The 24,717-nt window shown below is 42.8% G+C and overlaps 1 protein-coding gene across 3 annotated transcripts in view; it reads left to right on the forward strand.

Annotated features, from left to right (window-relative positions):
- The window catches only part of ACOT9 (acyl-CoA thioesterase 9), a 49,101-nt gene that overhangs the window by 18,000 nt on the left and 6,384 nt on the right, over positions 1 to 24,717 (forward strand). For all 3 annotated transcript variants that reach the window (XM_075589372.1, XM_075589373.1, XM_075589374.1), the window contains 7 exons: positions 4,185 to 4,355; positions 7,618 to 7,655; positions 13,056 to 13,139; positions 13,274 to 13,377; positions 17,606 to 17,679; positions 22,063 to 22,130; positions 24,057 to 24,166. In XM_075589372.1, the coding sequence (XP_075445487.1) occupies positions 4,185 to 4,355; positions 7,618 to 7,655; positions 13,056 to 13,139; positions 13,274 to 13,377; positions 17,606 to 17,679; positions 22,063 to 22,130; positions 24,057 to 24,166 (649 nt within the window). The remainder of the gene's footprint in view (positions 1 to 4,184; positions 4,356 to 7,617; positions 7,656 to 13,055; positions 13,140 to 13,273; positions 13,378 to 17,605; positions 17,680 to 22,062; positions 22,131 to 24,056; positions 24,167 to 24,717) is intronic.

Raw genomic sequence — 24,717 nt, forward strand, 5'->3', positions numbered from 1 at the left:
ATTGGTTTGCAAAACAAAGTGCTGGTACCATCACCCTTTGACCTCTGGTTGCTAGTACCTTTTATGTAAAGGAGATAACTATTTTCAGTGCCCAGGTTAGTTGCTACCTAGACGCCAATAAATGTTTCCTATTTCACAATCGTTAAAAAAAAAAAAATGTAACCCTTCCAATCCCGGCACCTGGACTAAGTGATCACTAGCGTAGAGATGACAGTATGGCTGTGACCTCCTCTTCCCTCTTTCCCCCCCAGACAATGAGAATGGGAGAGGAAGACATCCTGTTCCGTTCAGCTCTCAGAAAGTAGGGTTGTGATCAACCCTAGAAACTATTAAAAAAAAAAAAAAATGGCATGAAGTTCACTAAATATCATAAATTCTTTGCAAGAATGAATATAGTGATTGACTGGGCTAAATAAAAATAAGTTATTGAGAAAATAATACATGTTCTTGCTGAGACATTCCACCCCAAATTCTGAATAAGTGAAAATGCTACACAGTATAGAAATAAAGAGTATCAATTCACTGCCAATAAAACTTTTTAAGCGTTGTTAAGTTAGTCTTAACTTTCTATTTCTAGAGATAAAAATGCTTGGGATTTTTTTTCTTCCAAAGGAAATCATTTTTATGTATTGCTTATAATATGACGCCTCCTGGAGGAAATCTCATACTCATGCAGACTTCCTTCACTACCAATGTATCCTATCCTGTTTCAACTCTGCCCTCTCCCAGGCTAAACAAACCTGCTTTGCGGCACTTATGAACACTAACAAGTCTAACCCACGCCAACTCTTCTCTGGCTTTGACTCTACTCAGGTCACCATCTGTTTTTCTTCCTCCATTTCACCTCAGGACTTTTACTATTTCAAGACATCCCCTCCATATCCCCCTCATAATCTACACCTCTTCTTAACTCGCCTTCTGCCTTCCTTGACTCTCTTTCCTCTAACAGAGAAGAGGATGTGTTGCTGCTGATCTCCACTTGCCATCTTGACCCCATTCCCTCCCATCTCCTGAAACCTCTTGTGCATACTCTAAGGCCTGGGACATAGCAGGTTCAGCCGCTCTGAGCCGCGCTCCGACTCTGCCTCGCCTACTCAAAATTTAGCTTTTTCCTGTCCTGGCAGGTGAGGCAGTGAGCGCGCACTGGGGGCGGGGCGGAGACGTGTCGGGAGGCGGAGCGGGAGGCGGGGCTAGTCCCTCGCTCCCATTGGATGTGAGCGGTCACGTGACCACTCCTCCACTTCCCCGAGCGGCAAATTTTAAACTTGCCTGTCTCGGCAAAGTTTCTGAGCCTCCGCACGCATCAGCACGCATGCGGAAGGGGAAACTATAGCCGCGCTGATGACAGATGCAGGGGGTTAGTGTATCTGCTCAGCGCGGCTCAGCCCTGCTCAGCGAGGCTGAAGCTACTATGTCCCAGGCTTAATCCCTCACACATTTTCAACTCCTCCCTCTACTTTGCTACGTTTCCAACCTCCTTCAAGTATGCAACTGTTATACCTTTACTCAAAAAACAGCAAGCTTGACCATACCGGTTTCTCTAACTATCACCCTGTCTCCCTCCTGCCCTTTGCCTCTAAACTCCTTGAACGCCTTGTGGTTTCTCGCTTGGTCCATTTTCTCTCCACTTATTCTGTTCTAGATCCTCTACAATATGGTTTTCACACAGCTCATTCCACTTAAACAGCCCTCACTAAACTAACTAATGACCTCCATGCTGCCCAAGACAACGGCCATTACACTCTTCTCATACTATTTGACCTCTCTGCAGCCTTTGATACTGTGGATCACCCTCTTCTCTTTCACATTCTCCATACCCATGGTAACTGTAACAGAGCTCTATCCTGGATTTCCTTTTACCTTGCCCATTGTACTTTTAGTGACTTGTTCGCTAAATCCTCCTTCTCTTTCGATCTCTTTGTGGGCAAACCCCAGGGGTCTATCCTGGGATCTTCTTTTTTCTCTTTACACACACTCTCTAGGTGACCATGTCACATCTCTTGGGTTTAAATATCACCTCTGTGCTAATGACACACATTTACCTTTCAGCCCCTGACTTTACACCTGCTGAACATACCAAAGTCTCTGACTTTCTGTCCGCTATATCAACCTGGATGGCCTTCTCTGATTTGAACTTAACATGTCAAAGACGGAGCTCCTCATATTTCTTCCCATGCCTGGCCCTACTGCCCCCTTCTACATTACTGTTGGCAGAACTGTCATACACCCAGTATCACAAGCACAATGCCTAGATGTCACATATGACTCCTCCCTCACATTCTCGTCCTACATTCACCATGTAGCTAAAATCTGTTTTTTTCCGCCGTAACATTGCAAATATTCGCCCTTTCCTCTATCGCCAAAACTTTAATGCAGGCCTTGTAACCTACTGTCCGGCTTTCCTGCCTCTCTCTCCTACAATCTATCCTATAGGCTGCTGCTAGAATCACTTTACTCTCTCCTAAATCTGTCTCAGTGCCCCTCCTGCTGAAATATCTCTCCTGGCCTCCAATTTAACTCTGTATCACTTACAAAATTCTCCTCCTCACTTTTAAGGCTATACACTCTTCTGCCCCTCTTTACATTTCACTCCTAGTTTCTCGCTATACATCTGCCCAACTCTTACGTTCTGCTGAAGGATGTCTTCTGTCTACCCCCTTTGTGTCTAAAGCCCTTTCCTGTCCCAAAAACCTCTCATTCACTGCCCCACACCTCTAGAATGTCCATTCCCCTCAATATCTGACTGGCATCCTCTCTTTCCATCTTTTAGGACCTTTCTTAAAACACACCTCTTTAACAAAGCATAGGGGTAGCTCTGCTGGCTGATACTATACATCTCATATGCACCGACCTTGGCCCCTTGTAGACACACTTACCAGAACGCCCGCCTACTGTCTATGTACGTTCTCCCCACTTACCACTTAGATCGTAAGCTCTTGGGGAAAGGGACTCCTTTTTTCTATTGTTTTGTTTGCAGCGCTTATTCCCATTGTGTTCTAATATTATGTCACGTGTATTGTAAAGCGCTATGTACCTTGACGGCACTATATAGAAATAAATATATACATACATGGCCTCCATGTTGAAAATTTTGCATTTACTTAATGCAACTCTTCAAAAAAAAATTTTTTTTGCAGCTGGGGCACTCCTTAAATGTAGAGATAAATTAATTTAATGTTCCACTTCATAGATCCAACATTGCTGTGAGGTTGTATTCTGTCCAGGAAGTTATGAAAACATTAGTCCAAATAAGTCAATAAATACATTATCTTTCTCTCTAGGGAGAGATACCCTTCGGTTTCTTTAACCCTTTCAGTGTGGTGAACCACAGCACCAAAATGCTATGGACCCTCTGACAACTCGTGATCGCACCTACGCAATCGCGTTGCATCATCACCGCGGTGAATCTATTTCAGATCGGGCTCATAGATTCTATGGAGCAGTACATGCAATCTCCCCTAGAAAAAGGAGGAAAGAAGTGATGACGTTAACTCAATGACACAAGGGAAACGAGTGTGCTGACCCTTGTGACATTCCGTGAATGTCATTTAGTGCACCCAAGCGGTTAAAGCTGGAAATCCCTCTACTCATTAACAAAATATATAATTGTTCTTCTCTTTTGAACAGGAATCTCTTCGTAATCCTGTAGGCCCCTCTCAGATGTCTTAAAAGCTTTCTAATTGGGAGAAAGTCCCGCCAGAATCATCAGGCGGTGTTTTCATACCTTCCTTTCTGATGATGTAATTGCCCTTATTTTGAAGAGCGTGTTCATGAACAGTGGGTTTGAGACAGCCAGAAGATTCAGGGAGAGGAAATGGCAACCACAGAATAACCCAAATACATTGTCAATCATTAAAATGGTTGCTGTCTGGAGGTGTGAATGTTTCTTTAGCATTTGTCAGTAGAGGTTCTGTACATTTAGTTGTCCACTGTCCAATGTGTTTCAGCTCAAAATTGATTTTGGGAGGGATTGCACTTTTTAAAAACTTATTGTAAGATGATACCTAGCTCTGAAATCACCTGAAGCGTTTACTTTAGTTCATTTGATTCAGAAGTGAGAAGTTCCCTGTTTCATCAGTCGGTATCTGTGGGGAAACGTGAATCTTGTTGAGTGATCCGCTTGGTAGATTGTATTCCTGCAATTCCATATCGCCAACCAACCGGAATTCGTTTTATTTTGTCAGTGATCATGTACAGGCCATGAACGAAAGGAAATCTCTGCAGTCCCTGTTGGCCAAAAAACAAGAAGATCTTCCCCCGCGGAGGATGAAGGACAGTTACATCGAGGTCATGTTACCCCTTGGTAGTCAGCCTGAGCTACGGGAAAAATATCTGAATGTGTTCAACAATGTGCGGTAAGGGCAAAGATATACAAACAGCAACTAAAACAATAAACAACTAATATACATGTGATGCAGTGGTGGAAGGGTGATGGTGCTAGAAAGCAGCAGATACTTACTTATTTACTGATGAGCAAGTACCATCATTTTGGTTTTATTTACGGTATCCACGTTTTATTTTTTTAAAGAAAAAGGGAAAGCCTCAGCCACTTCCTATTTTTACAGAAAATAATATTGCCCCATTTTTTTTTTAATAACCGTAGATCTGGTTTCAATGACACAGGTCATTAATATTTGTTTCGGCCACCGTGACCACTGATTTGATCCACAATTATCACTAAAGGATGAATAGATTTCATTTTGAAGGTGACATTGAGGACTGGGCTATAAACCGTTGACTGTATTTGCACAACTCGAGGTGCGGTTTGTGGTCACAGCAGGAGGTACAGAGCAGCGCAGGCAGAATGTTTGAGAGGGAAGAAAGGGCTATGAACTAGAAGCAATGTTTTTACTCTGTTCAGTGTCGCTTCTCTTTGGTAAGAGCTGGTTCATAGAGTAGGACTGACTCTTATGAGTTCCCACTCCAAGTTGGTCGCTGAGCTTTTAAATGGTAGATTTTTACACCTATTTCCCCTTGGCTGTTTTTCCTCACACGGCCTCCGTTTTTTCCTTATCTCTGGTTTATCGTGGCATTTATGATCCACTGACTCCCTATTATCAGTCATTGACTCCCAAAGCCCTAGGTTTGAAAGCCATAGGCCGAGTTTATAGTACTTGCTACGGCGACGTTGCGCAGCGCCGTAGCAAGTACATGTTGTCCGTCGCGGGTGCCCATAGTGGACGCGGCCGCGTGACTTCAGCCGTCGCGATCACTTTCAGCCAGAAGATTTTGATGTTTCCAGCGATCGAGGGGTGACGTCATGGGCACGTGAGCGGTTCAGCCAATGAGGGCGAACTGCTCACGGCCACGCCTCCGCCACACCCCACGGTCGCGATCTCTGGTCTCCTGCGCCAGAGTGCAGGAATCGCTGTGGCGACGGCTGACATCACGCGGTCGCTTCGCCGTCGCCTCTACTATAAACTCGGCCTTAATTCAAACTGTGCCGTTTTTATTACATAAGCTTCAACAAAGTTCTTAGGGATGTCATAAAAGTGGCCCCTATTAAGACATGAAGTTAAATTCTTAATGCAGTATATAACAATGTACAACTTTCAGCAGCCCATTATGGCCCAGATCCACAAAGCTGTTATTAAGTTAACGAGGGGCTCATTTAAGTTAATACCTTGTTAAGTGTTAACGGGTATCTTCAAAGCTCACTAACACAATGTTCTGTTTTCAGCTGTAACGAGCCCGATGTTAGTGCTAATTCTATGCAAAATATGTGTTCCCCCTAACAACGCATAACCCCAGAGCTCCATTATAGTTAACGCTGGGATTTAACGATACGTTACTTAGGTCTGCGGTGTGCAAAGTGGGGGGGGGGTGCAAGATTTTTCAGGGGAGGCGCTGCTGTTGCAGAGGCCCCGCGCTCTTCCCCAAGGCATTTAAATTAAAAGCCTGGGGATCGCGTGAGGCCTCTGCAGTGTCTCCTACCATGTCTTCAGCCACGCTGCGCCAAATGACGCTGCTGGGTCGCGTGAGGTCAACGTGACCCCGCGAAGACCAGGAAGGAGGGTGGCGCGAGCTGGAAAAGTTTGCGCACTCCTGCCTTAGGTCAGACCTAAAGGTGGCGTTGGCTCCCTCCAGACCCTGAAATATGGTTTTAGAGAGAGACACTCTGGCCTGGGCCTATGTGTTTTGTGTAGGTGGCTGTTATACGGTTATTGCCACCCGATGCGTTAGAGCAAATCCTCTATATGGGTCAGGATGACGTCACGTAAAGTTTCAACGGCGAATGGCTTCAAATATGCTTTCTAACAAAACTGCTACAAATGTATTTTGTAGCTGCCAATTGATGAAGCCCAGCCAAATATATATTTTTGTTCTTCTGTTTATGTTGCTGTATTATGGAAAAATTAAGTGCACTTTGGTAGTTGCTACAATTATAGCATTTTGAATACTGGGTTTGGATATTGTTACAGACCTGCTGGGTTTTCTGGTAAGGAAAACCGAGAGAAGGGGGGGGCAGGAGAACTTGCATTGATCAGGGATACATTATAACATGTTTATAAATTGACCAATGTGGCCACACATTTAAGATGCTTTCAAAAATATATAAGCCGTTATTAGTAGGGCAGTGACATATTGTTCAGTGCGTTATATTGGGAGATGACATGCATTAATTACAGAGAGTGGCAAAAAAACCATTACACAAATTATCAGCTCAGAGGAGATTATACACTCTTTTGGTCGTAATCTTCTGAAATAGAAAACTGCTGGAAGATTTAATGCCAAATGCAATTAATTTCCATAATAGATAATAATTATTAAACCATGTAGGTGAGACTAAAGCTTCGTATAAATAGACCAAGTCCCAAAACTGAGGAAGGGTTTAGTTCTGCAATACTGTTCTATGTCTATTTTCTCTCTCTTATTTGGTGATACGTCCCCCACTCCCCTGATTGTTTTTAGTTGCTGACTGTGGAATATATCTGAAATGTATCTTGTTCCAGGGTTTTGAGTGGAGGCGTATACTGATCATTTTATTATTTCTCTGATCTTATTTCACTGTTAACACTTGGGTTCATATATTTCACATTTTTTGTAATGGTGATTGTTCACACAGATCACGTTTGCTATATGTTTGACACTTTTAAGTTTGTGTTTCACTTTTAATCACTTAGAAGTTGATTATGGTTTATACACTTAACCAGTGTTGAGCGCCATAGCTCGCTCTTGTATATACACCCTTGGTTTGGTCCCTGAAAAGTTTATTACTTCAAGAGACCTGATGCTCCGTTCTGATTACTTTTTGTGTGCTATGATATTGGTAATATATGCTGCCTATAGTGCGTGTACATTTTTGTTTGTGCAAACCCTGATTGCTGGAACACTTTGTTAATACTATTAAATATGATATTTGTTTGACTAAGCATCTTGGGTGTGCATTGGCCTATTCTCTTGATTCCTAATAATATTAACAGCTGTTATGATACCTGCAAGTGGCATTCACTTTCTGTATTTTTTCACATATGTATGGTCAATCTTTTCACTCGCAGCATGCTCCTTACACAGGGAAGCGCAGTGAATATGTATATTTGTTTTACATTCCATAGCTACGTCTGTCTATCATTTGTTCCTTTTCTAATAATTCAATGTGGTATTTATGTATTTTAGGTTTGGTAGAATCCTTGAAGACCTGGACAGCTTAGGAGGTACAGTACTGACCGACATAAATCCGAACAGTAGTGTGACTCACTCGTTTTCCTAATGGTACCCAGATAATATGGCTGGCTGTGAGAGAGGTCACGTTACCATAAAAAGGCACAGATGGGAGCTGTGCAATACTGCACACTGTTTGTGTGTGTGTGTGTGTGTGTGTGTGTGTGTGTGTGTGTGTGTGTGTGTGTGTGTGTGTGTGTGTGTGTGTGTGTGTATATATCTGTACCGTGTTAGCCGAGCTTAATAATCAAAAATGAATAGACGATACCGTTCTTTATTCATTTTTGATCTATATATATCTCTCTCCGAAAGGGTCTCCTTGTGGGTGAATGGAGCGTCCACTTCAGGCATCAGCTGCAGAAGAGGTGATCTTCACTTCAGAAAGTTACCATCTATTGCCACAGGGAGAGAGTGCACAACTGGGATATATCTCTCTCTATTATCCCAGTTGTGCACCCTCTCCCAGTGGAGATAGATGGTAACCTTCTGAAGTGAAGATCACCTCTTTTGCAGCTGATGCCTGAAGTGGACGCTCCGTTCACCCACAGGGAGACCCTTTCGGATCTCAGACAGACAAAACAAAGAAGAAACTGTGCACCGGAGGTGAGTTGCTAATAAATGTATTGAAAAAACACAACAAACATCAGTAACTCACAATTGAATACGTAAAAATGTGTTCCACACTGCGTTCCAAGTGGGATACCCTGATGAAGCACGTTAAGCGTGTGAAACGCGTTGTTATTGCTGTTACAATTGCCACGTACCGTATCTCCCGACTGACATCACGTCTCTGCATCTTTTGCTGTGACGCGTTGTCACGGTAACTTGTGATAGGATATAATATACACAAAATAACTGGGTTGAACTGAATACGACTTAGATATAATAAAGAGAATTTATTCCTTAAAGAAGGGGAACACATAAGATAGTACAATAACAAGCAAGAAATAACACTTACTTAGGGAGGGGAGTGATGAAGTAATCAGGAAACAGGATTAGCAATTCATCCAGCAATCAGACATCAAGTAGTTGGTAAAATTGAAGACACGGAAGACACGAAGAACATGAGCATAGGACTGATACTGGTTTATATGTAATTCCAGTCCTATACCTTATCATTGAGTGCAGGTCTGTCATGGGAGAGGGGGTTTGGCCCGGGATTAAAGGGGTTACACCCCATTTGGCCACCCCCTGCTCTCACTTCGGAAGCAAGGGGTTAACTGGACTGTGGTCCAGTAATGTGTTTTTTTCTTGCTTCAGAATCCAACTGTTTATTCCCCTGTAAAAATGTATTGTCTCATCCCAGTGTTTGCACCAACACATACACTAGGGTTGATACGGGAGGGAAGGGGTTAATGTTATTTCAGTGATTATAGCCCTTTGTTTCCTTTTCCCGCCTTTTCAGGCTCCAGTTTGCAGCCTTCCATAGGTCGCCATTGAGGCTCCATGCATTCCAATGGCAGAAGTAGCGGTTTTGGACCTGTTTTCCAGCGACGACCAGCAGGTGGCGTCCGAGAGGAGGAGCGGCGGTTTCCCATTGTAACTCAATGGCACCATTGACTTCAATGGGGATTCCTCGACGCCAACCTCCAGGAACAGGTTGGCAGCCATCCAAACCGCAGACCGCAAGAGCGGAAACATTTTCTAAAAGAGAGCTTTGATCACTGTTAGTCAAGTTCAACGACAAGTGGCGTGGGAATCTTAGGTTCTAGGGCACCTGGGAATAAAATTATTTTTGCCCCTAGCCCCTAGGAGCCCCCCCACACGACCCCCATCGGGTCCAGGAATGAGGGACCCCGTAAAGGGTCGTACTCATGAACAAGGGTCCCGCCATTGACTTTAATGGTGGAGCGGAGGTCCCATTGAATCCAATGGTGGCGCTCGCCCATGCATTGTCTATGGCGGCGCCAGCCATTGATTCCAATGGGGAAAAGCCGCGTGGCGTTAAAACGGCTAATTCCGAAATGGTAAAAAGTGTAGCCCATATCTCCGGTTCGGAAGGGACCAGAGGGCTGGGAGTTGGGTCGCATGCAGCCACGGTTCCGGCTTGAATGCATGTCCATTTCCAGCCCTCTCCAAACAACCAGACGGAGTGTGGGCAAATGTAAAGATTTTTGGTTTTTCCATATACTTCAATGGCGGCGTTTCCCTATTGAAAGTCTATGGCGGGGAAACCCATTGACTTCAACGGCAGAGCCGCGCCATTAAAAGCTTATGGCGGTGGAACACGTTGATTTCAGTGGGGAAAGAGTGAAAGGCAGAGATTCATTTTTAAAGGGAAGAATCCTGTATTTTAAAAGTGTTTTAACCTGCATTGGTGTATCTCCGGTTCTGGGGGTCGCAGAGGGCTGAAACTTGGCCACAATGAAGATACACTTCTGGCAAGAAAAGCTGGCAAGTTCTGGGCCCAACAGAACCACTTATTTTAATATGTGAAGATATTAAACTGTGAATGGTATTTTGGGTCTGGTATGAGAACGCAGAGCCCATCTGCTATGTTAATAGGTCAGGATGGCAGACAAGTGGTCTACCATACCCCCTCTGATCAAAGGTTGACCGTTCTGATTGTATACAATAGGGCGGAGGAACAAAGAGCCTGAGTGGTCTGTAAGTGTCATAATTCACCCTTGCAGATAAGGGAGATTCTACTTCAAAGGAATTTGCTAGCCAGCCAGGCGCCCCAATGTTAAGGAATAGGACTGAGATTGTATATAAACGAGGCTCAGCCTATCCCCATTGTCTTTGTGTCATTCTGAGATTGCTGTATGAACTGCTAATCAAGATTTCTGATTATTTCATCATTCCAATTCTAAGTAAGTGCCTATTTTGGCTGTTATTTGTATATCTTGTGTGTTCACCTTTTTCAAGGAATAAATTATATTTTATCATATCTAGTCGTGTTCAGTTCAACCCAGGTATTTTTGGTGTATATTATAGCTTGCCATAAAGTTACCGTGACAAGCTTATTGGAGAACAATTACCTGCACCCAATCTCTCCTTGCCACCTCACCTGAGGGGCACCGTAATACCTGCCCACTGGGTGGATATTATTCTAATCAGGGGCTTATTTCCCTAGCCCCCCACCCACAAGCCTGGTGCCTGAATGTCTACTTGGGCCAGGAAACCCTTTGCCCTAGGGTGTGAATTATAACACATCCTCAAGTACCCACGTCCTGCTTACTTTTGTGCTCGCATACACAAGCAGGGTGGGGGAGTCTTTGATCAGGGGTTTATTGTAGACCACTTGTCTCCCTCCCTGAGCATTACCATACCGTATGGGCTCTGAGTTTTTATACCAGACCCAAAATACAATTCATGCTTTAATAGCTTCACATATTAAAATCCGTTCTGTGGGTCCCAGCGGGCTGAAATTTGCCAGGTCCTCATGCCGGAAGACCTTTGCAATAGTGGCCAAGTTTCAGCCTCCCACGACCCCCAGAACCGGAGATAAAAAAAACAAGTTAAAATCCCCTATTAACTTTAATGCAGGATTCTCCCCCATAGCTAAAATAAATCTCTGCTTTTCACTCTCCCATTGAAATCAACGGGCTCCGCCGCTATAGTCTTTCAATGGAGCAACTCCGCCATTGAAGTTTATAGGAAAACCACAATTTTTCACATTTGCCCACACTCCGTCTGGTTGATCGGAGAGGGCTGGAAATGGCCATGCAGTCATGCCGGAACAGTGACTACATGCGACCCAAATCCCAGCCCTCTGGTCCTCACAGAACCGGAGATATGGGCTACACATTTTACACTTTCGGACTTAGCCGTTTTACCGCCACGCGGTTTTTCCCCCATTGGAATCAACATGGCGGCACTGCCGCCATAGGAAATGCATGGGCCAGCGCGCCGCCATGGGATTCAATGGGACCTCCGCTTCGCCATTAAAGTCAATGGCACGACCTTTTAAGGGGGTCCTTCATTCCTGGACCCAGTGGTGGTCGTGTGTTGGGGTTCCTAGGGTCTAGGGTCAAAATTTTTTTATTTCTAGGGCGCCCTACAACCTAAGTTTCCCACGCCAATTGTGATTGAACTTGAACTCAGTGTGATCAAAGCTCTCTTTCAGAAAATGTTTCCGCTCTTGCGGTCTGCGGTTTGGATGGCTGCCAACCCGTTCCTGGAGGTCGGCGTCGAGGAATCCCCATTGAAATGGATGGCTCCATTGACTTACAATGGGGAACCGCCGCTCCTCCTCTCGGGCGCCACCTGTAGGTCTTCTACCGAAACAGGCCCAAATCGCCGGAATCTCCATAAGGTTGCATTGGGCTGCAATGGCGACCTATGGAGAGCTGCAAAATGGAGCCTGAAAAGGCGGGAAAATGGAACAAAGGGCTATAAACACTGACTTAACATTAACCCTTACCCTCCCGCATCAATCCCAGTGTATGTGTTGGTGCAAACACTGGAATGGGAACAATACACATTTACAGGGGAATATACATTTAGATGCTGAAGCAGGGTAAAAACACATTACTGGACCACAGTCCAGTTAACCCCTTGCTTCCCAAGTGAGAGCAGGGGGTGGCCAAATGGGGTGTAACCCCTTTAATACCGGGCCAAACCCCCTCTCCCATGACACGTGTGTATGCCCCTGCTTCTCCTGGAGTTGCAAGTTGTGGTCCGGGGACCCGGTGCACCAGGTCCTTGCAGAATCACATCTACGGACCCCCTGCCACGCGGAATGCAGCGTTGTGCCTACTTTTACTTATTCAATTGTAAGTTACTGATGCTTGTGTGTTTTCAATTCATTTATTAGGAACTTGCACATGTGCTGGTGAATCGTGGAACAAACTTGGGGGGGAATTGCCCATCAGGATTAACACAGCGGGGTCCCTGCTTCTGAAATGGGACCCCCGCTTTGTTAATCCTACCGGACCGCATCAGACTGGAAGAGATGCGCAGTGAGAGTAGACAGAAGCAGTCCCTCGCTCTGTGCATCTCTAACAGGCGATTGCACTGCTTTTATTTTAATAACGTAGGATTGAAGCAGGGGGTCTTTGGACCTGAACCGCATTAATTTCAGCCCCAGGGGACCCCCAGCTTCCAAAGTTACAGGCTCCAGTATGGGTTGCCGGTATCTTTTGTAGGTTTAAATGTCCCGGTCACGTGACGCGGCAGAATGAAACTTGCTGAAGATACCAGCACCCCATACCGGACCGGACCAACTCGGGAAGCATGGGGTCCCCAGGGGTTGAAATTAGTGCAGTTCAGCTCCGAAGACCCCTTGCTTCGATTCTATGTAATTAAAAATTAAAACATTGCGATCGCCTGTGATTCATGGGACTGCTCCTTTGTAATCTACTGCACCTGAAAGCTACTTATACTTTTGTGTAAATGCTCTCTTTTTGTTACTGATCTGGTTCATGGTATGCTCCTGTCTTTCTCTGCAGTGCTCATTTGCTATACCCACACAAAGGCGGAATCTGGCCATACTTCTCCACTGTCAATAGTCACCGCCTTGGTGGATAAGATAGGTAAGTGACGTTCTGCCATTGTTGATGCACTGAAGAAAAGCTAAGAACTGTTAGCGTTCGCTATAATTCCTATAGATTTCTAGCAGACGACACAATATTCACTTAAATGCCTGTCTGCCCAAACTCTCTTTCAGATCTATGCAAGAAGGTTATATATCCCAACTGTGATATCAAGTTTACTGGATTAGTTTCCTGGGTAGGCAAGACATCCATGGAAGTCAAAATGCACATGTTGCAGGTTTGTGAAACACGTTTGTTAATAAAGCATAGCATTTTGGTGAATTAAAGATGGATATAACGTATTGAATGTCATCCCATCACAAAGGTTAGCCTTATATTTTTAACAGAATAGAGTGCCTCAGGTGCCGTTACGTGGTCAGAAATGGGACACGACTGCAAATTTGCTGCAATATGTGTTTTTGATAGTTTGTCTGTCTTGATGTAAAGCACACTGTATACTTAAGGTCACACTGATGCAGACAGAATGTTTACGCCTATCTGATGAGAACCGTGGAATGACTACTTGGTGCTTTTGCATGCACTGTCACCCAAAGGGGCCTGTACATGTCAGTGTTATGTTTTCTAAGCTAACCCAGCAACTGAGTGTCTTATGGTCTGATCACATCATTGTATATTGCTGAAAATCAAATCAAGAATGTTTTTGGCCTTTTCGTTTATTTTTTTGAATGGCGCAGTGTTTTGAATAAATTCTCTTTCGTGGGGGAGAGAGTATTTTAGAGCGCTTTGCCCATCCCTGTTAATGAAATAATTTATTGCATTAACAACTGTTCTCTCACTGGTATATGTTGTGCTATTTGGGGAATTGAATCAACTTATTAGGTTATTTCTGTTTATGACTCAGAATAATCTTCAATAATTAAAAAATGAGAGGTAACTGTACTAAAGTCCTACTCACTAGGTCACTCTTATGTTATCCCGTGTTCATTTGTTGAGTGAAGCACCCGTATCTCTTCCCCCTGGTCCTTCCTTACTACATCACAAATCATAGACAATTCATACACAAATACTTTTTTTTAAAACTTGTGGTGAAGGTAACCATCTTGTGGTAGGAAAAATACCCAAATATCATATTTGCAGCTTTAATGCTGGGAGATTTTCAACCATCTGATGCAATTATAATTATTTTTTTTAACCATACTTTGAAAACATCATACCTTTCCTCAGGACCATTATGGATACTGAAACTACGTCTTCTCAAGTGAAAGGCAAAACCATTGGAATCCCAAGCAGGCCGCCATACTACGTGTAGTCCCACCTAAGTCCAAAGTTTACTAATGCCAGTGGTATGTTCAATATGTTTGTAGGTGATTGGCATTAGACGAGTAAATATATTTTTATTTTTAAATTCGGGCTCAGCCTAACCTCACCATTCACAAAATAATGATGGGTTTGAATTCTTTTTTCTTTCCCCACTTTCTCACTCTCACCCACTTTCTCTATCTTCCCCAATCGCCTCTCTCCCTTCGTTCTCTCCATTGCATCTCTTTCAGTTAAACCTTATGATGTCATCAATTCTTTTCACCTCTTCTCCAGCATTCTTGCTTTCTCCGCAAATGTCAACTGACACTCTTTCTGTCTAAACTTTATAGCTATCTGAATCTCAATATCTGCCACCAGGCTATGTGCATTATCATGTCATGGAGGGGTGGACAAAACTTTTTTTTTATAATATAGGAAGACTTGCAGTTTTACTTGTTGATTTAGAACAAAATAGCGCTGGAGGACTGGGTGGAGGTTACAAAAAAAGAAATGGATGGAGTACAGTGCACAGAACCATATCATGTGGTGATATAACAATGTAAGAGAAAAGGGGGGGGAAGGAACTAAACCTCTGAAGACTAATGTAGCGCAAGGTCCAAAGCTTTGCAGATTGCTTGAGCCAATGTAGCTGAAAAGGAAAACCAATGTATGTTGGCAGCCAGCCCTACGAGTGATATACAGTAGTATGCAATTTACTGTGGTTTAGAGGTTTGGTGTTATTTCAAAGTATAATTATGCTTCTATCAAAGTTGGAACCTCCCATGTTTATCATCCAGTGGTCCTAGATTTCAGAGAATTGTGATTGACTCGTTTAGAAAGCAGATTAATTTTTCATAATGCATGATTTGCCATACTTTATTTTTAATTATAGGGAGGTTTGGGGCTGGTCTTCCGAAAGCTGCTGAGCATCTTGCAGTTGATAAGACATGGGCCGCAAGTTTACGTTCTTTATATGTTCAGTTCGGAACCAGCCTATTGATTAAGGCCACCCAAGGATCTAGTTTCAGGGAAAGATTCAATATTCTGTTGAATAAAGCAAAATATCCTGCTCCAGAGGAGCGTAATCAGGGAAATGCCACCAGATATGCATTAATTTTCTTGGACAATCGCAGCCAAACAAACATAGTGGTGAGATCTTTGTGAATTTGGTAATATTTTCCTGTAATCATGTACAATCTGTAACGTGTGCGCGCCACAAACTGGATTGAACCGTAGGCCGAGGTGGGGATATAGAAACACCGACCTGAAGCCGCGTCCAGAATGCAGATGCGTAGTCGTGGGTAGCCGGGACAGGGTTGGAGAGATGAGAATAGTAGGGGTCACATAGGTATCCAAGCCGAGGTCGAGGGTAGGAGACAGGAGGTTAGTAGGTAAAGCCGTGGCAAGGGTCCAGAAGAACTGCAAGGAAAGACCAAGCACAGCAAGGCAACCCAGGACAAGGGAGGCTAAAAGTGAAACCAGGGTGTTGATTCTTTGGTGTGCAGAGTGCACACAGCAGGAGCTGATAAGGAAAGCCTGCAGTAAGTCAGAATCAAACTCTGGAGCGGAGCTTGCACCCAATCCTCACACAATCTAAATAATAATTTAGAACTATTTCCTATAATGATGGTACTGATCGATAATGCAGCTGACTCCTATATCTCCTCCTTGTCAAGAGGTTCTATCTAGGGTCTCTCCTAAGTCACTCTCACATTGCCTTTTTAAAAGTCATTTTCCTGAGGAAGTATCAAATATTGATATACAAGAGGCATAGATCTACAGAAAACTTTGCATTGTTTGTCGTAGTAGTGCTTGAAGCTATTTTTGTTATAAAATGCAATAATATATAGGGAAAAAGCACTGTGTAAGGGATTTGGTGTTTCTCTTTTGAATGGTTTTTATTTTATTACCTTCTATTAAATCTCCTACTCTTTTTAATACCTTTCATTTTCCACCACTGGAAACACCCTCCCTCCATACGTGGCATAAACAAAGGGTTGTAGAAGAGCAGCATGATGATGGAGCTGGGGGTAAAAAAATCTGCATTTTCTAAATCCACCCATCTAATAGTATTACAAGCACATGTCATAATGCTAATTGAGCTATGTGGGCTGCTTACAAATGGTACTGCTTTTGATAATAGGGAGAGGTAATACATTGTTGGTAGTAATGTCATTTGTAGAGCAAAATGCCTCCCAATCCATAATCTACTGTAGCGCAAGGGTAGGTAGGATAGGGGGAAGGGGTAAACAGTGGCGGTCACAACATTTACACCCCAGACTTATCACTCTCGTCAGCGGCTGGGTGTGTGTGTGTGTCAAAGATACGCACGCGCGTACACACACACTGACAGACATGTTCACACTTTTAAAGCAGGACAGGTTGCACTTTTGTCAGCACTGCAGCTCTGGTGCCAGGATACAATTTTTAAATGACCAGGCGCCTGGGATTCTTTCATGCCTGCTATAGCATGACCAGGTTTATAGATCTTTGTTTAACGTCTCCGATTTGTTTCCTTAGACTTTAAATCCCCAAATTTCTTTAAAAAATTTCAAACGTGCTGTATAGATTTATTAACGTAATCATGGGTTTCGTTATTAAAAGTAAAATATTGTCAGCAGAAAGATCGCTTTTATTTATTTTTCCTGATTATTAATTAGAATGCCTGATTTATTTAGATCATTGTCTAGTGTTCTTGCTAGTGGCTCTATCGATAGGGCAAATAGTAGTGGGGAGACTGGACATCCCTGTCTTGTGCCATTTTTGATGGGTATTTAGGCTGAAGAGTAGCCTGTACTCATTACTGATGAATGTCAACTATTCAGTTAGTTGATGAGTCAGCCAATGTAACCTGCCAAAATTATATGCCGAACACTGCGTACACTATAGAAGAAAAAAATATTATAGGTATTTTGTTTTTAAAAAAAGACATTTATTTCGATGGCATTTAAATGGCTGTTTAACTTTTTTTGCGTCTCTTTATGATAAGACTGTTTGTAAATCTTAAAATCAACAGATAAATTATTAGTCGTTACTTTTCTTCTTTTGTTTTTTGTTTGTAAAGTAATTATGAAGCCATCATTAGCCAAAGAGATAAGTGTAGGAAAAGCATGAATTTTAGAACTCCCATTGAGTTAGTTGTTGCACATGAGTTGCCTCATCAGTCATTTTGCACAAACTTTAGCTCAACTTTTTCCTGGTTTCAGCTCCATGATGGTGTTTACAGCCCCGTGCTGGATGCAACATTTGTGATGGTGGCCAGAGATCCTGAGAACAAGAGGTACATTTAATTAGCAACCCGTGTTTTAGAACCATACATGACTAGTTAAACGAATCGTACATTTCTCTTATGACAAAACAAATTAAACATTTGGGTGTACATGGGTCAGGGATTTTTCTTCCAAACAGAATTTGCTACTTTAAAATATGATGCCACTTTTCTAAAATAAACCATCCCAAATCATTGGTAGAATAGAAAGCTTTGGCATGAGTGGCTATAAAGGGCTCCTCCACTCTTTCCTCGTCAGTCTTTTTCTGTTCTACCTACAGGTCGGATGAACGGTGTTTATTTGCTTTTCAGTTTCTTTAGAGGCTTCAACAGGGAAGTCCTCATATGTATGGGAATTAATCCTGGAATTTTACTATGCTGCTAACACCATATGTACAGGTAGTTAGTTCATTTACTGTGTGTGAAGACTCTTCGGGGGAGAGCAGTGGTTTCAGGCCCTGTTCAGTTCTGGGAGGCAGCATTTAACGTCTAATCCTCTGCTGCCGTCAGTTTTCCTCTGAAAGGACTCCAGCTGAAGTCTGATCAGCCAGATGCTACACCCGACGACTTTAGCGGGAACAGGAGGACCTACCTTCTTTGCTGCATTGCTCATAGAGGCAAATTCACAAGGAACTACAAGTGGTGCTGCATTCAAGTATGGAACACATGACGTCATGTCCAGAAGACCATTTCTTGTTTTTGCGTGTAAGGGGGAGTTATTTTTTCTCTCTTTAAATTTGGTGCCAAAACAGGGTCTATTTCCAGAATCACGGTTTCCCGTTTTATTTTTTGGGAGTTCATCTTGAAGGCAGGGTAAGTTTGAGGTCTCTCAAAGAGCTTTATTCTTATTTTTGTTTTTGTTTTTCTCCCTTCAGAATGTCTAATATTCAGGAGCTTCCAATTGAGAGCACCCAAGAGCCTGAGGGAACTGAGGCAGTTTCTGAGCCAAGGCCACAAAAGGCACAATCGAAATCCAAGCATTTGGCATATAATGCTTGTGGGAATTTGTTACCGGATAAATATAAAATACATTGTCAGGATTGTAGTAAGGAAGTAGCTGCAAAGGAAATTCTTACTTGTGCACAAGATGTGTTTTTCTGATTTAAACCGGTCATGCATGAAACTTTTGCAGGCATCCCAGCATCCATTCCATCAAGCATCTGACATTATGGAGGACTCTGATGTTTGGGCTTTGTCTTCATAAGGATCCGATATTGAAGACCGTTTTATGTTAAAGACAATAGTCCCCCCTTTTTTTTATCTGAAGATAAAGGGGAATACACGGAAGAATTATTTTCCATCATCCCCAATGATGTGGAGAAGCTTATTAAAGTGACGAGAGAGATTGGTGCTAATTGAACATACGACTTGCAGACAACAAGCAGGAGATTTTATTTTAGGATCCAGAAGACAAGTACGCACTTTTCCTGTACATTTATCTATCAAGAGGGTGATACAGAAGGAACGGGACTGTGAGGATCTGGCGCAGGCTCCGCCCCCATGGTCCGGATCGGGTGCAGGCTCCGCCTCCGAGTTTGATCCAGACTTTGGTACAGCTGGTGCTTCATCAGTGCCTGCAGTGCAGATCCCACCCAGCAACGAATCAGGGGCCTGATGCTAGTATCGGCTTCTGCTGTGCAGTCGTTCATCTATCGGCTGTTCCTCCTTTATAGGCTCAGAGATGGCCTCTGCAAATCAGCTGAGCATAATAGTTCTTTACTTGTGACGTCGTGCTCGTCGCAAGCACTCTGTTTTGCCTTGCTGTGCCTTGTTTTGTCTTGCAGTGTCTTACCTGAACCTTGGCTACTGTTTACTACCAACCGTCTGTTTCCAACCCTCGACCACGGCTAGTGAGTCCAACGATCTATACCCTCTCATAACTCCGACCACGGCTAGTGACCCCAACGATCCATACCCTCTCCTACCCCCGACCACGGCGAGTTTATCTACGTTCCTTACTTCTCCTACCCTGACCCGGACCTGATCCTATGGAATTTCTCCCTTGTACATGTATTTTCTGAATTTTCCCATGGTACTAAAGAAGATCAAAGAGAAGACCTGATAGCCATCATTCTATTCTGGCCCAAGGGAGCATTGTTTTCGGACATAAGTTGATCGTAGAGCCTCCCAGGCAACTACCATTGTGCAAATATCTGCTCTTGCAAGGCCGCATTTACCAAAACCATAAAAAGCCGGTGGCATGGAATTTGGAAGACAGAGGCTAACTAGGCAAGGTGTTTCACAGCGGGTAATATACCTTAACACCAGTACAATCATTTCCAGAAATGGTTTGAGGAGCAGCAGGAGGATCCAGATACTATTTACTATACACAGAATACTGGATTTCCTGCAAGCTGGTCTCAATAAAAACCTCAGTCCATGTTCAATCAAGGTAAAAGTAGCAACTACCAAGTGCCTTTGAAAGACTGTCCTTGATGGTCAATCTGGTGATAAGCAGGTTCATCAAAGCCACGACAAGGATTAGATCTGTGATTTGAAGTTTTTTTCCCACTTTGGGATCTGTCACTAGTTCTGAAACCTCTGTGGCAAGCTCCATTTGAACCTGTACAGCAAACCTTGGATAATTGGCTAACTCTTAAAATTACATTGTTAGTATCTATGACATGGACAAGATGGGTAGCAGAGATCCAAGCCCTGTCCTCTATCCCTATGCAGTTTTCTATCACGACAGAGTAGTATTAACAACCATTCCGGACAAATGTGTCTTCTTATTTTCATTTAAACCAAGGTATCGTCTTGCTGTATTTCTGCCCCAACCCACAGAATAGTAAGGAGAAACTGACATTTTTTACAGTCCTAGTCACAACAGCACACACTTTTTTTTCCAACCGTTCTACAGTATGGTAGTTTTGCTTACACTTATTTTTTGTGTATGTCGTTTGGTCCATGTTTTATTGCCCAGGAACCACAATGAGCCTTCTATAGCCACTCCTCCAGAGGTTCAAGCCTTCTGTCCTACCTTGGAGGAGGAGTGGAGATCCCACGTGTGTGTGCTGCTGTTACTGGGACAGAAAAAAGGAGATTATTGGTTAAATAAATTCTGTTTGTGTGTTTTTTTGTTTTTTTTCATCCGTCATGCCTGACATTTCTTTAATATCTTAGTGGTTCATGCCCCCCACATACTTTTCTTTAAAGCACCTTTTTGTTAACTGCCCTCAACATTTCGGAGAGCTGTAAATCAATGGGTGTCCTAGTGTGGCGTAGCCCATCGCCTAGAGAAATCTGTGTCAGACAAGTGTAGTTATTTTGGGACAGGGTCTCCTTTTAGCCTTATGTTCTCATTTATCTGTTGCACGTATTTGTATTGTATTTACCTTCTATTGTAATGTTGTAAAGTGCTGCGTATATGTTTGGCGCTATATAAATAAAGTTATACATATAGGAGTGGGGCATTTGCCTTCTGCCAAGATGGCCGCTAGGCAGTTTCCCCTCTCTGAGCCAATCGGGAACCGTCGAGCCTTTAGGTCACGTGCTGTCGGCCTCCCGAGTAAATTCATGTTGGCGCCCATTTTAAACTGTTAGAAATCTCAGTACATCGTAGGTAAATATCTCGTATACCTGGGTATTCCTGGACGGAGAACCAGTTCAAACAAAAAATATCTATAGGGTTTTATTGACTCAAATAGAATCGCTGGCTCACAGTAATAGTCCATGAAAGCTTGTGATGGAAATTAATCACTTTTTATTCATCTTTTTAACTATTGCACAATTTAAAAGCAGCTGTCCATGCCCTGTCCACTTCTCTCCCACCCCCATTTTTTTTTTAAATGGGTAGGAAGCAGGTGGTCCCAGGAGTTGAATCGCCTTTATTTCAGCTCTGGGGACCTCCATGGTTACATACCTGAAACGGTACTGATGGTACTGCTGCATATTTAAATCCCCTGCGTCACAGGATCTAAATAGGAAGCCATGACTGACGCTGGAGGTTTAAACCACCGTTTTGTTTCTCCTACCCAGGTATGTGTCTCGGGAAAGTGAGGTTTCACCTCGGAGGACTTCCTGCTTCCACCCATGTAAAAAATAATAAGCAAACAAAAATTAAGCGGGGGTCCAAATAAAACACGATCAGAGGGATCTGCTCCTTTACTTCTCTTGTTTTACCTGGGTGTTTTGGATCTGAAAATTTATATTTATGTTGTCAAACAGAATAATGGCATAATACATGGGTTTGATTGATTTTTGAGGGTTCAGTCTTTGGTTTCTTGTTTTATTGTGTTGATCTGGACAATACAAATGTGTTCAGCAGACAACCAATACAGAGCCAGTTTTTATTCTCAAGTAATAGGGAGTGCACTTATTTGAAATAATGACTTTGTGTAATAATTTTCTCAGCCTTCTCACCTTACTGTATTTAACGATATTTTGTCTTTCTAGACCGGCCTTTGTAAATTCATTAATCCCTGATGGTCCAGAAGAGGAGCGTCTTTTCAAGCAAGGAGAATGTATGTGCTACTTTTTCTATCATATGTTATGGGTTAACATGGTGATCACAGTAAGGGCTTCTTTGCATATACCGCCTGTAACAGGGACATATCCCTGTTTATGAAAAACTGCCTCTAAATCCAGCAGGGAGCTGGTTAACTGCAGCCAGGCAATAAAAAAATAAAAACCTCATGTGAGAAACAGAGAGATTTTCCTCAGCACACGAGGGTGCTGACATGAGGAAGAGGAGATGGATCTTGAATACACAGGTGGGACTGTGTTGACAGCAAGACACAAGGGGACCAGACCTCTTTACCTGGACGCAGAGGACCCAGGAACCTGCCAGATGCTGGACCCTAGAGCACACTAAGACACGTGGACACACTAAGGGCCACCTGCTTTTAGGTACCGCTGAGCCTTTGGGGTGGTAAGCTGAAAGGGGGCTTATCCTCCCAGTCTTGTAAGAGAGGGACTGGGGGAAGTAAGTTGGCCCTTACAAAGGGATAGGTGTTTGTTGTTTTTGTATATTTGTGTTTGCTGTGCTGCTTAAAGGGACAGGATCAATAAAGCCATATGTTAATTTCACCCTAAACGGTCTCCATTTGCGTACCTCTCCTTAAACACACCTGTGCTAAACGTACCGGCATGATCATGAAATTCAATGTCCCACCTGTATAGGCTTTTGAGGGGTTTGCTTCTTTAACTGATGTACGCTGTAATGTTAGTATCTTGCCCCAGGAGCATGTCCTGCTCTTTTTTTCTTTCTGTTTTTGTTTAAGAAGAAAAAAATGTAGTGTTAAAAATTAGGATTTTCCTAATCTCTAACCGTAGAAAATTACAATGGGCTCTGCGGAGGGCTTCATTTTAACTTCCTTAATATTTAAAATGCTTATATCGGCTGAACTACAGATCAGATTTATATATATATATACAGTGGTCGACAAATCACCAAAAAATCTACTCACCGAACAAAAAAATCTACTCGCCACCTAGTACCAAACGTGTGCTGGTTGGGCCAATAGGAGCTCGCCACGATGTTAAATCCACTCGCCCTGGGCGTGCAAATGTATAGGTTTGTCGAACACTGTATATATATATATATATATATTTTTTTTTTTTTTAATAAAAACTGTCTCTAAAAGTAAGTAAAAATATTACATTAAAAAAAAGAGGTGATCATTGCGAACTGCTGATTTTATAAAGTGTCAATCCATCTTCGGACCAATGTGTACCAATGGCAGTGACATGTTTCAAGGATTAGACCTGGGTGATGCCTTCTTTCTTACTAAGATAAGACACTTATAAGTATTTTTAAACCATGATTTAGTTACTTTGTAAACATGATGAGCTGAGACTTGGGAGGTATTTGATTTCCTTTGGCTCCTCCTCCTGGAAACACAGCAACAGACAAGAGTCCTCCTCTCTCCCTCCTAGCCTTCGCCACCTCTCTGATAGGGACAGTGGGGCTAAGAGCAAAGAAACCCCTTGATTGACAAACATTTCCCCACTCCAAAGCCAATAAGAAATGCATTTTGTCATTTAATTGACATTTACGTTAAACAAAATAAGCCAAATGTTTGATATTGGCATAGTTAGACTATTTAAAATTGTTAAATTGTTTACATACGAGTGTATTTTGGGCAACGATGTGCGAATGCAGCTTATCTTTGTAACAAGCTAACAACCGAAGTCACAGAGAGAGGCACTTATTGGTAACAAGGCTGATAAGGAGGCTGTGTTACAGCTATTCAATGTTGTTAGATGCCCATGCTCTGCACCTTCACAGATCCACGCAGGACAATTCGAGTGATCATAGTGTTTGTGGCGTCTAAATAAGCCATTACATAGTATCAAGACTTCATGTTCCTTATTTAAACCATTACATAATATCAAGATTTCATGTTCCTTATTTAAAACCATTATGTATCTGTGTTTTTGTATTCAAGTGAACAAAATGAGAAGAGTTGCTTTCAGCACCGCGTCTTTACTGAAAATTGGTCCAACTGCAGAAGAAAGAACCATTGTACATAACATGTTTCTGAACACGCTGGACACAAGTTAAGTACGACATAGAGATGAAGTGACTGAAGGACTAATCCAGTGCCTCTTACAGTTTGCTCAACCTTTATTTGTGTTTATACCTCCAGCCTGTTCAGTAAAGATTCATCCACCTGTCTATCAGAGAGGAATACACTAGAGCCAACAAGGAGATTCGAACCTCTTAGCTACAGCAGGCTCATGTATTGTAGTATTGTCTGGGCAGCCATACACTATTCCTCTTGAACTTGTACTTTAGACGTCTAATACCAGAATGGGCCTCTCAATGTTCTTTTCACATCCATACATTTGTATCTTCACCATTACCTCTTAAAGCTGCAGGCCAAGCAATATCCTACATGTGTGAAAAATGTAATAATAAATCGGCTCTGTACTATGAGAAAATACCTGTAGCATTTTTTTTTTTTAAACGGCTCTAAATTAAATTTTTCATGTATTATAATGTAACAAGCATTTTAGTTTTCTATAGCAACCATTTACAAAGTGACATCCCCTTCCTGTTCTGAAACAGGCACTGGCACACCCCTTTTTGAGCCCTGCCCTCTCTCT

This window comes from Ascaphus truei, chromosome 3 (assembly GCF_040206685.1).
Source record: "Ascaphus truei isolate aAscTru1 chromosome 3, aAscTru1.hap1, whole genome shotgun sequence".
Lineage (NCBI taxonomy): Eukaryota > Metazoa > Chordata > Amphibia > Anura > Ascaphidae > Ascaphus > Ascaphus truei.